Source organism: Solea solea, chromosome 1, assembly GCF_958295425.1.
Source record: "Solea solea chromosome 1, fSolSol10.1, whole genome shotgun sequence".
NCBI lineage: Eukaryota > Metazoa > Chordata > Actinopteri > Pleuronectiformes > Soleidae > Solea > Solea solea.
In genome coordinates this window covers 32886127-32898027 of record NC_081134.1, presented here as the reverse complement: position 1 = coordinate 32898027, position 11901 = coordinate 32886127, and the positions used below count along the sequence as shown (strand labels likewise).

At 42.5% G+C, this 11901-nt stretch overlaps 1 protein-coding gene across 1 annotated transcript; it reads left to right on the top strand.

Moving 5' to 3' along the window:
• The first annotated feature begins 1553 nt into the window (after positions 1-1553).
• drd3 (dopamine receptor D3) lies at positions 1554-4708 on the top strand. The gene is made up of 2 exons (XM_058630960.1): positions 1554-2443; positions 4127-4708. Exon 2 carries the CDS (start codon positions 4160-4162, stop codon positions 4526-4528), a length of 369 nt encoding a protein of 122 aa, XP_058486943.1. The 5' UTR covers positions 1554-2443; positions 4127-4159; the 3' UTR covers positions 4529-4708.
• The last annotated feature ends 7193 nt before the right edge of the window (positions 4709-11901 follow it).

Here is an 11901-nt window from a genome sequence, read left to right as displayed (position 1 = left end):
GTGAGTCTCCAGGTTGTAAGTCAATATAATATCCTCTGAAGTCATGAAAACCAATTTGTGTGTGTGTGTGTGCGTGTGTGTTTGTGTGCCGAAGGAATCAATGCTGTGTTTATGATCTCTGTCTGGAGGAAGTGAGAGAAGGGTTGTGCATGGTGGGTTTATATGTCATAGTCAATCCTCTTGGTGACCGTGAATAAGGACTTTAGAAATCCCTCAGTTCCCTCAGTTCCAAGTTTTTTTGCACATTTAACTGTGTTATAACTCACGTCCTAAAGTAAGTATGGGCGACAGTAATTTCAGAAACCCCCCCCCAAAAACATTCAGCATTTTAGAGAAGCTTCCAGTTCAGTGGGAGAGGCAGAGATTGATTCTCTGGAACGCTGCACCATGTGCATAAATGGAGTGGAAGGGAAACGCGGCCCATTTCGGTGAATTATTTTTGAATGAATGGAGAAGCCATTCTGTCGCCGTGTTTGGTGTCATCCAAAGTCAAAATTCTGCATGCAGTATGGACATCACACATGCACAATCAATCCTGTCAAGATTCAAATGTATGGATTTGTGCCATCTGCAATATGGGTTCTCTTCAGCTCTGTGTAGCACTGGAAATATCTCTCAGAGTGCTACTGTGGAGGGGGGAAAACGATGAGTCCAAATGTCCAATAAGCACCGAGGACAAGTGGGCACTTTTATATTAGTTAAAGTGCAGGTTCGTAGTGAGGAATAAGCAGCTGAGCTCAAAGCTGAAAAGCGCATCAAAGGGGTTGTAATATTATCTACATTGTGGCTGTTTTGCAGTCTGATTTGTGTTAATTATGGAAATATCAGGAAACATGAGTTGCGCAGACCTCGCTTGACTATCAGCTTAAATATTAATGCGTCTGAAAATACAATTAGGTGCCGTTAAAAAAGTCAAATTTTCCCACAGTAAAAATGTGAAATGATTCATAAAAGAAAATCCTGTTTGGTCCATGTTGTATTTGCGTGTATTTACTCTCACTTTAAAGGTAATATATTATGTTATATATGTATAAGAGTGACACAGTGTTCGTAAATTGCCATATTTTAAAACAAAAGTAATGGGCATTTCGTTTCACCATTAACCAAAGCATTGTTTGCACTCTCTGTTGTGGAAACGTCTGCAGAGAAGAAACTGTTGTCTTGTGTGGTTTCACAACACACCGCACGGCAAGTAACGTGGCGGCATTCGGATATTCTCAACGCTGATTGGCTGTCATGTCGGCACGTTTTTGCGCAAAAAGTTGAAACATTTCAACGTCAGACGCGATTTGTGCGAGTGTTGCACGACAAATTTGCATCGCATCCCGTGTGAAAACAGCATAAGTGTGTCTGCTTGAGAGCAGCAGAGGGGAATTATCAAATGATGAGAGGAGACAACGAGGTGACTGTAAAACTACTAACTATCAATATCCACCGACAGAGGTTTAGTTTCAACAAGACCCTGGATTTTTCTTCTACTCTGGTCTAGACGTTTTTGAGAGGGGTACTGAGGCTTGTGTCGTTATACTATTCACTGTTTTATAACTGGCTGCACTCACCATTCAGTAAAGTATCAGTAAAGCCTATATTTCAGTTCAATTCGTTTTCTTATGCACTTGTGATATTTCATGGTAATCTCAATATAATGAATTTGTTACATGTAGCACCTTTAAATGTCACGTAGACGCATGACTAGATCTCCTGGTACCTTTTAGCCACACTGAGGTTTGTGATGTTTTCTTTTGTGTGTGTGTGTGAGTGATAGAGAGAGAGAGCGAGAGAGGGAGAGAGAGGGGGGTGGAAGAGCCATGGGAAACCAGAACCTCAAATATGTGTCAGTAAATACATTTTTTTTTCATGCAGTGGACCAGACTGACCTAATTCATGCTCTGTATGTTTCACCGGTGCTGTTTTATGGGGTGAACATTTGGCTATTTTTATTTCACTTTCACTCCCAGCAAATCACGACCCCAGTCTGGTCCAGGGTCAAAGCGAGGACTGCAGCCACGGGGCACTGACGCAAGGACACACATGACTCAAATTAGTTCTATCATGAAATGAAAAAGTTTTTTTTTTTCTAGTGGAAGCGATTGTCCACCTTCACTTGCTGCGGCTGCATCACTTAGCGCGCAAAGGAGGACACCACTTGACGTGTCCACCACCGCGTATACGCGCGCCACCATAGTGCTCCACGCGCGTGTTACCGGCTGCCACGGAGCCACGGGACTGTTTTGCGAGAGTCGCTGCTTAGAGGGAGCGCACGGGCGGATCATCCATCTGCGAGTTTCACATCATCCACATTCGCCTGTGCGCAATGGCACCGAGCGCTCCTCCCGCTCTCCTCGCAGTGCTGGACGCGGTGACCGGACAACTTTTCACACTGCGCGGATGATGCTTTTCCTCCGCGGCGTCTGATGAATCCCTCACTGGGAAACAGTAACAGGTACGCTCACTTCACTTTCATCAAACGCCCTTTTGTGTGCATTTGTTCCACTGTTTTTTGTGGATGATAAAGGATTCGGTTCTGCTTGTTTCACCCTGCACGCGCGCTCACAATTTCCCCCCCTCATTTTGCGGCAATTATTCGTCTGTGTTTAACTCCAGAGATGTTCTGACCCCAGTCTTCCTCGAGGCATGATTTTAACGCAAGATAATGTGCTACCATCATCATCAGTAATTAGATTTGGAGATCAAGGTTTTGATTCCCCTGCAGCTGAAATACACGCTCAGACTTTCAATTAACACGAAGAGAAAAAAAAAACCACTTGCTGGCAATTAACTTCCAGTTAATTGATTCACAGTTATTATTCTTAGGATAACCCAAGTTGTCTAAGGTCTTTGTGTTGTTTAACACAGTCACACACTGTGCTGTACCTCTCTTTATATTCGCCATCCGTACAGTAATGGCTTCAGAGCCCACCAGCCAGAAGCAATAACTGATAATTAAGCTCTGGTAGTGGTGTTGTTGATGATGATGATGATGATGATGTCCATTTTACACACACTTGGAGGTCACAGTGCTTCACAGTGAGAGTGAGAGCACAGCAGGACCAGGTGGTGGCTAATTTAAGTCCAGAAAACAAAAAGAGTGGGCACTCATTCAGATTCAGTCACTTGTTTTACAAGTACAAACAAATATTTAACTGGAGACTCGTCTTCTATCAGCAAATCCGAGCCGTCACATCAAATGTCAACGTGTGTTCTTAACATGGTTTCTGATTAACATTAACAACAGCCCCAGATCTATCTCACTTAAACTCTGCATTTAAGTCAGCCCTGTTAGGAGACTCCAAGGTGATGGAGGCTGGTAATTCTTCCCATCTCCAGATTTCTAATAACATGATACCGTTGCCGTTGAGGAACTAAGTGGAATCATAGACTTGGGAAATCTTAAATAGGCTCTTGGGTTCGATGCCAGGTCTAAATATGTCCTTTGTTTCCGAGTCTTTCTCCCTATTTCCGTCGTGGGGAAGAGGAGTAGCTGGATAAGATGGATCACTCTGTTTAGCATCCAGACACAGGTGTAAGCATTACCAAAGCACTGATATTTATCACATCAGATAGGGAGGATTGGGATTAAATGAGATAGGGATAGAGCACAAGGAGCAGAGCCAGCCGGACTTCTCGGGTTGGCAGGACAGAGTTATTACCCCTCCCATATGAGCTAACCTCACTGACAGTGCTCAAAGGCACACAGCCAGCCTCTCATTAAAGTTGCCATCTCTGCTTTGTAGCGTCTGCCTCTGTGAGTTGTGATTTTCCGGAAGGAAGGGAGGGAGGATTCACTTTAAGGGCTGACTGGAACCGTCCTTAATGGATCGCAATGGTTATGAAGTTTGCTATTAGGAGCATGACTTTCTGCTGAGTATTTATGGAGCCGATTGTCTCTGTTGCGTTGGCATCGATACACGCTTCCGTTTCTTCACTCAGCCGGAAAACAACTGTGTCAGTACACGGCAAGGAAAATAATTGCCAGGATGCATTTGAACCATGCGTGTATCAGTTCATTTGACTACTGTTGCTAGGAGCCCGGAGATGTTTCCCAACAGACCTCTGACTTTAGAAATGTTGTGCACATGTTTGAGAGAAAGTTAACACTGAGCTCTGCGGTGTTTTCCTCTGGCAGGTCTGCCAAGCATATCACCTCCGGGGCATCTCCATGGCGATGTTTAGTGGCTCAGAGCGGCTCTGGAACGAGTCATACCACCTCGGATGGGACGAGAGGAACGAGAGCGCAGATGCGTCGGAGCAGGACAACGGGGAACACAACTACTACGCCATGCTGTACTCCCTGCTCATCCTGGCCATTGTGTTTGGGAACGTGCTGGTGTGTCTGGCCGTGCTGCGAGAACGCTCCCTTCAGACCACCACCAACTACCTGGTGGTCAGCCTTGCAGTAGCTGACCTGCTGGTGGCTGTGCTGGTCATGCCGTGGGCCGTGTACCTGGAGGTGAGGAGGTCAGAGTGTCTTCATTTACAGCGGAGGAGACCACTGATGGTAACCGTGGTCTCCACACATCCACCATGAGCTCAAATTGCCATGTATTTCCAAAATGTAGGCTCCAAAAAAAAATGGGATTTGTTTTTGGTGTTGACACATAGTCTGAGATATGAATGCTCAGCCTCACTGAAAACATGCCTGTCAACACATTCCAGCCCCCTGCCAGCTGCCGTGTTTAGCTTTTTTTTTGCTGGTGTTATTATTATTCTGCCTGTGTTTTTTCTTCATGAACAGAAACAGTGTAACAGTCTGTCTCCATCATCAAGCAATAATGTCAAAGGTGACTGAGGGAGTGTACAAGCGAGGGTTTCTGTGCAGTAGAATTCACTCATGATACTTTCAGTTTGTTTTCACTCGTACTCCTTCCTGTTTGCAGTCATCTTGTTTTACCAGTGCAGTGTTGCTGTTGCTTCCTTGTGGAGCTGATAGGCTTTTTTGTGTGTGTGTGTTACAAACTTACACACTACAGCTTTTAGTCTACAAAATCTTATATAATAATATTTTTTGGTTTGTCTCCAGTTAGACAGCCTTTACTGGCTAGAAACAAGTTTTCCCCGTTTTCCCCAAGCCCGTGACTACTTCCGGTCCGTTGAGCTCAGTAGCCAATCCTTAGGCAGCTCCCTAAGCCCCGCCCATGTTCAGAATCGCAAAGAAAAAACCATGGCGCAGAGAACAAATCAGGGAGCGCAAACGCAAAAGAGTCAGAGCAAACGAAATTCCAATCATTGCAAACAAAAAGTGTATATTCAAACAAATGAATGATTATTTGCAATTTGTGTATTTTGAGGTTAAATTTTGTTTGCTCACTTCATAAAGTGCTTTTTAAAAAATATTGACACAAATCTGCTGCAGCTCCAGTTTCCCCCCCGGCAAGATAACAATGTTGATTTTCGATGGTCTTTGGTGCAGGAGAGTGAGTGGTTTATAAACCTTTATCTATGGGTGATATATAGAGCTGCAACATATAAAGAAGAACATATTCTTAAGATATTGTACAGCAAAGTCACTGCTGATGATACCTCGTACAAAAAACCCGAACTTTGAAAACTGAATAATGTTGAAAAAAGTGTTTGCAAAGCATTCACTTATCAGGATTGAATTTGATATTGCGTGACTGGCAGAAGTTAAATCGAAAAGAGAGATAAGAATTTACTAAATTCATCGTATTATTAAAGTAAACAAATTACCAGGCATTTAACCGGGTCATTTCCTTTTTCATTTGTATTCCCATTTCCCCGCTGATTTTCCCTTTTTCTATTAACTATTCAATTTGCTGTGTCATTTAGCCGCTCGTTTTTTAATCTTTCCATTTAACCTTTTCCATGACGTGTTAAGCAGGTGAAACATGCAACAAGCTCTCGTTCAGTTTCCATATTCTTATTCCTCTCCAGATGGTTCAAGTCAAATAGATTTTCACTTCAAACTGAGTCTAAAATTACAAATGAATAATTGATAATGTAATTCAAATGAAATATTTATCGATTATTAATGTAGTAACGTCAAACAACAGATTTTTTTGTAATTTATTCAAATGGAAAGAGCAGAATCACACCAATATAATTATTAATTACACTTAATTATAAACTTATATACTGCGTAAATGCCCTTTGCAGTAGCAGTAATAGAATCACTGTCTGAGAGCCAGGGAAGGAGAGACAGGTGAGAAAGTCAGAGCAGAATCTGAAAGTGACTGAGGTGACGAGGAGAGAACGCAGCTGAGAGGACAGAGTGACGCGTGGGAGACAAAGTGGACTTTTTTGCGGGAGCTGGAGTCAGAGGGCATAAAGGATGGAGGTCATTTGTAAGTTAGTGGTAATTATGTGGGTGATAGGAGGACAGTAATGATGATGAAGGGTAGTTTAGACAGGCTGGTGCTTCACTATTAATGCCTTTTATACATAATTGCTGAAGGATGTATTGAATATTAACATATAATGAAGTCATTCCCTGGAGGTAATTCACTGAGCTTCAAATAAATGTGATAAAAAGCCATTTGGAACCTGTAAATTTCATCTAATCCGACATTTGAGCCAAACAGCTCCTTTATGCATCTTGTTCGTTTTTATTTGCACTTCACTGATTCTCTGCTAATTGTTAATTTTCCCCCTTGTGCCACTTGCTGTTGAGTAACTCTATTAACTGTTCCACTGCTCATCGTGGCCCTCGGGCTCCCACATTTCATCGATGTAACTCTTTGCCCCACTGGGAAAATGTGCTGCAGGTGCCTTGTTTGCAGCAGCTCATGCCTCCTTTAATCTCAGAGAGACCAAGTCTTGCTCAAGGGCACCTATGCAACATTTAAAGATGTTCTGGTGAGAGTCCAGTCGTGTTTGAGTGGCCGTCCACTTGCCCAAAGTTTATATGTTTCTCACAGTGTGCAGAAGATTCAACAGTAGGTCAACCAGAAATAATAATTAACACAGTCAGTGAGCAGAAGCTGTCAAATTGAAGAAGATTATATCCTAGGGAAGGTGAAGTAAGGTAAACCTCTCTCGCAGAGGGATTCGGTTACGAGTTTGACTGCTATGCAAGAAGTCATGCCCATGTATGTTCATGTGCTACATTTTTCATTTCAAAGTGGAAGTTTCACTGCGGAATTCTACAATCCCATTAGGAACAGGTCATGGAAAGATTGTGTGGTGCAAGTTTAAGGATAATACATTTGGAAATAATATTAGGTTCATGGAAAAAATGCATTTCTACAACTGTAGTATGTAACCTTTAAATGTAAACACATGTCTGTTGCATCCAAATTGTCAAATGTGTTTACACCACTGTGTTTCTCAGTACGAACCCACGCCGATAAAAATGAATGAACGGACAAACAACTGGGACAAGGAAACGCTATAATAGTGTCTTCATTGAAAAAAGCTCCGATCTCTACAACTTTCTACAACACTATCAATCAAAAAATGGCTCCGCCTTTCAGACAGTTCCTCCAATCACCGTCATACATCAGCCCAAAAGCCCACTGCTCCGTTGTCTCACAGAGACGCAGAGTTTCCCTGGAAGTGAGTGATTTTGCCTCATTTATCCAATCACGTCTCGCTCACCGCAGTAAAAAAGAAAACGTTCTATCACGTTCTAGCTCTACTCGCGTGTCAGGGTCCTATAGTATCCCACCTTACCATCGGGTGGCGGTTCAAGTCTGGACGCAGGGAATGGGACGCATTCCTACCAAAGAAGAAGAGAGCGATGCTACAGCTCCCTCGGACACGTCTGGTTCGAGCAGCTCGAGTCAGAGTGTCAGCCGGTTCGAGGATCACCAGCTCGGATGACTATCCTTGGCGACTACTTATTCTGTTGTCAAAATGTTTTCTCTGCTTGTTGAGCGGGGCTTAAAACTCCACCTACCGGTGGGGGCAGGGTATTCAGCTTGCACAGTTCTAAAATCTGGGCTGTACAACGAAGCTTGTGTTCAGACGTATACCAGGAGCTTCCCCCGCTGTCCTATAGCAATCGCCTCACAAAAAAGTGTTCGCAAAAAGTTTCAGAAGTGAAATCTACTGCTCAAAAAAACCCAGTCGAATAGTACTACAGTGTTTCTGTTCACAAAAACCAAACAGAGGCAGAGTAACGACAACAACAACAACAACATAATCACCAAAAGTCACACACTGCAGCATTAAAAGTTAGATGTTAAGCCTTTGAACTTCCAAGCCTGGCACAGTCACTTTGCAAGCTCTGATCTGAAGGACAGCAGATTAAATTGCTACGACTGGAGGGTTGTCGGTTTGCTTCTGCCAACGCGGTTTGGCAGGAAAAGAGAGAGTATCACCCTTCCCTACCTCAGCAGGTGCTACTCATACCCTCGAGGAGGCCACCTTATCTCTGTACGGCACAATTTATCTATACGACTTCTATCCGAGAGAAGAGGTCGTATTGGCAGCGCACAGTCCTAATTTATGATACTCTGCCTCAATAAATATACAACCTGACCATGGAAACAGCTTATTTGTAGTGCAGAGGTTGGTCCTCTTTCATTTAATCGATCGTCTGTTGTATTTCATAGCAAAATCTTTCAGGAAGATAATTACGTAACGCAATTTACACATGCATTTATATCAGCTTCCCAACTTTCTGGGAAAAAAAAACATTCCAACAGTTTCTGAAAACTGAGAAGTTGCACGTCAAAGCCAACATGTAGTTATTACGGTAAATTTCACTCCCGCTGTTGCGGGAATCAGCGTCTTTGTCACCAGAGAGGAGAGAGTTGGAAAAACGCCTGTTCATAAGTTTCTTCAGAAAAAACTAAAACAAATGTTATTTTAAATATGTTATAATATATTATATAATACACTATTTTAACATGCAGTAAATTGTAAAGAACTGCCAGATATTGAAAGTCAGTCTTGAAAAATGGGCAAAAGCATTTACTCACAGGACATTTTTCTAGCCCTTTTTATGGTTAAAACGAGCAAAAAAATAGTCCAGTTAGACATTTTGAGGCTTACCTGTTAAAGGGTTAAATTCATCCAAAATAATAAAAGTTCACACAGCAGTGAATCTGAGGATGGGAGCAAGGATTTCTACCATATTAGGAATCGTCCTCAACGGGACATTAGAGATGTAAATCAAAGTTGCTTTCTCAATCAAAATATTTTTTTGTCATTTGCAAACAAACGCCAAATATGGCAATCCACTCGGATGCTTTCATTTGACTCAAGTCTAGTATTTGTGAAATTGTTTTGAAATGAGATTCTTAGCACTCCACTGTGTCTCAGACGAGTCCAAAACATATGAGTCAGTCAGTCAGTGAGGAGCCTGGAAACATTTATCACAAATGTCAGCCATATTTGGCTGTATCTTGGCGAGATTAAGTGTAATATCCCCCATTACGCACAATTTTCAACTGATGTGAACTCTTGCATATGATGAACCAGATTCTACGTCTTCCATTGTGTTCAAACCACTGTTAGTCAGTTGTGACAATGTCCACTTCTGTTTGCTATCCAGTTTAATTAAAACCCAGAGGTGAATCTGTAATAAGGAGGTCATCTACCAAAATGAAATGTGCCGCACTGTCATGTTTGTCACCGGGAGAAAGTTATCATTTCCTGTCTGTAGAGGGTGAGTTATGTGGAGATGAAGCGTCGTTTAATTTGAGAGGAAATGCTGAACTCAGAGCGCAGCTTAATAAGTTGGAGGCAGAGTGAAGCTGGAGAAAGTGTGTCAAGTGTAGAAACGTGCCAAAGAGAGAATCATTCATGGAGTTCTTACTGGATCGTATTATGACATAATGGAGTTTTAAAGGGATGGTTCAGGTTTTTTTTTTTAAAGCATGGTTGCTACTAACACACAGTCAGCGAACGTGTAGTTTCACAACACCAGTTGTAGACAACACCAGATGACGGTTTCTTCTCTGCAGATGTTTCCACAACAGATAAAGTTTCCCCGAGCGAAGTCTTCCGGTGTGTACGATATCATAAAAATATAATACCTGCAGCTTTAACTCGCAATTTGTCACTTCGTTCACCATCGTCCATAAGAAAAAACTTTGGTGCTGGAGAGTGAGCAGTGTAGAAACCTTAGTTTCCAGTTGGAAAGGGCTGTCTTGCAGCGAGGCAGCGTGGCAAAAACATTCTTAAAATACTGTAGTATTAAGCACGGGGAGATTTTATGAGGTGAGCCTTTTGTTAAGTAATTAAAGCTGTTTTTGTTTTTTTTCCTGGTGTCCCTGCGGGCAACCATGTTTTCAGAGAGAGCACGCATCCATGTCTCGAGCTGGCTCCTGGTGTATTAAGTGCAGTCAGTGGTGCATCATCACCTTTGTCAAAAGAGTTTCTCTTTCTAGGGTATCATAGCGAGCTGGGTTAACGTGAACGAAAACAAATCGCACTGACATACTGCCCCGCAGCTACAACCTGTTTATTAAACACACTCCCAAAATACATGCCCCCCATCTGGACTTAACTAATATGGGTGACAGTTTCACTCATGGTGCCAGTATGCATTCATTATAACAGAGACTGTAAGAACACACACACACACACACACACACACAGTCAACAGCACAATAAACAGAGATGAACAATGGAGTTGATCAAACTGTCTTACTGATATGATTATTAAGTACCAGTAAACAAACATTTGCTCTGGTTTAGACACTTATATTTCCATCTATTCATCGTCTACCGCTTTATCCTCCACATGAGGGTCACGGGGCCACTGGTGCCAATCTCAGTCCATCAAACACATAGAGACAATTTAGATGTGTGAATGTCCAATTAACCTCTGCATGTTTTTGGACTGTGGGAGGAAACCGGAGAACCCGGAGAAAACCCATGCGCACAGGCCCTTGTCCCTGAAACCCGGGTTTGTGTTTTTGCTGCAAGGCAACAGTGCCAACCAATACTCCGCCGTGTGGTGTACATGTACATACATACACATTGTATAGATCATATAAGCTCAGTCAATATGAGTCACTATCCCTTCTTTCATACACAGTGTTCAAATTCTACCCACGTGTGTCTCTTTCTTTTCACTTGCAGGGTTGACTGAATGCATGAGTGGCGTACTGTATACACTGCACGCAGCATGTACAGTGCTGTGCTGTATATGTTTGAGAGGATCAATGCTCTTTCAAAGATTTAAAAAGAGAATAGCTTAATGTTTAAACGGACATTCTGTGCCCCCATACATAGACCTAAACTGGTCGTGGTACTGCAGTGGTTTTAACGTGCAGCTTCCACAGAGTTTGATCATTCACTCGAGAGATCAGACAATGGTCTGAATTGATGCAGCCCGGGAACTGCTGCAGCATTGAATGCACACTGGAGTAATTCTCATAGAATACTGTTTGAAATCGTTATAATAACAGAAAAAAACTCTACAATTGTAGAAAACTCTACAATTGGATTGGCGTGCCACTGCCAATCAACCAGATTATAAATACAAATCTTCTGAAGCTGTAATTTGTGGTTTGATTCTCTGAGATTCCCTCTGCTGCTTTTTCAAACCACCTATAATTTATCGTGTTTTCTCCCCACTGCAAGCAGCTCCTTGCTTTGCTTTTTTGCAGGGAATTATGGATCAATAGTGAGCACCAGAGGCGCCCCTCAGAAGCCATTCATTTTAGTTTTCTTATTTACTGCTTTGAATATGCTGATTTTCAACTCAGTCTCTTCTGTACTGTAAACCCGATTACTATGTGGTACAGATGGAACACTGTAATAGTGGGTTGAGCTCCAAAAATACTGGTTTCTATAATTCAACTTGGTTGCTCCTTTCATTCCCCCCCTCTCTTTCAGCTAAACACCCACATCTTGTGCGACTCACTATCCAACTAGAAAGCACACATCACAAATCCCAAGAGCAGTGTGTCCTGGTTTTTTCCTGCCTGGTTGGAACATTTACCTTCTTTCCCCCAAAAGTTTCCAGTCTCCCTCCACTACCACTAC

Excerpts from the sequence above, each read along its gene's own strand:
- drd3 (XM_058630960.1), top strand. The coding sequence starts at position 4,160 with ATGGCGATGTTTAGTGGCTCAGAGCGGCTCTGGAACGAGTCATACCAC.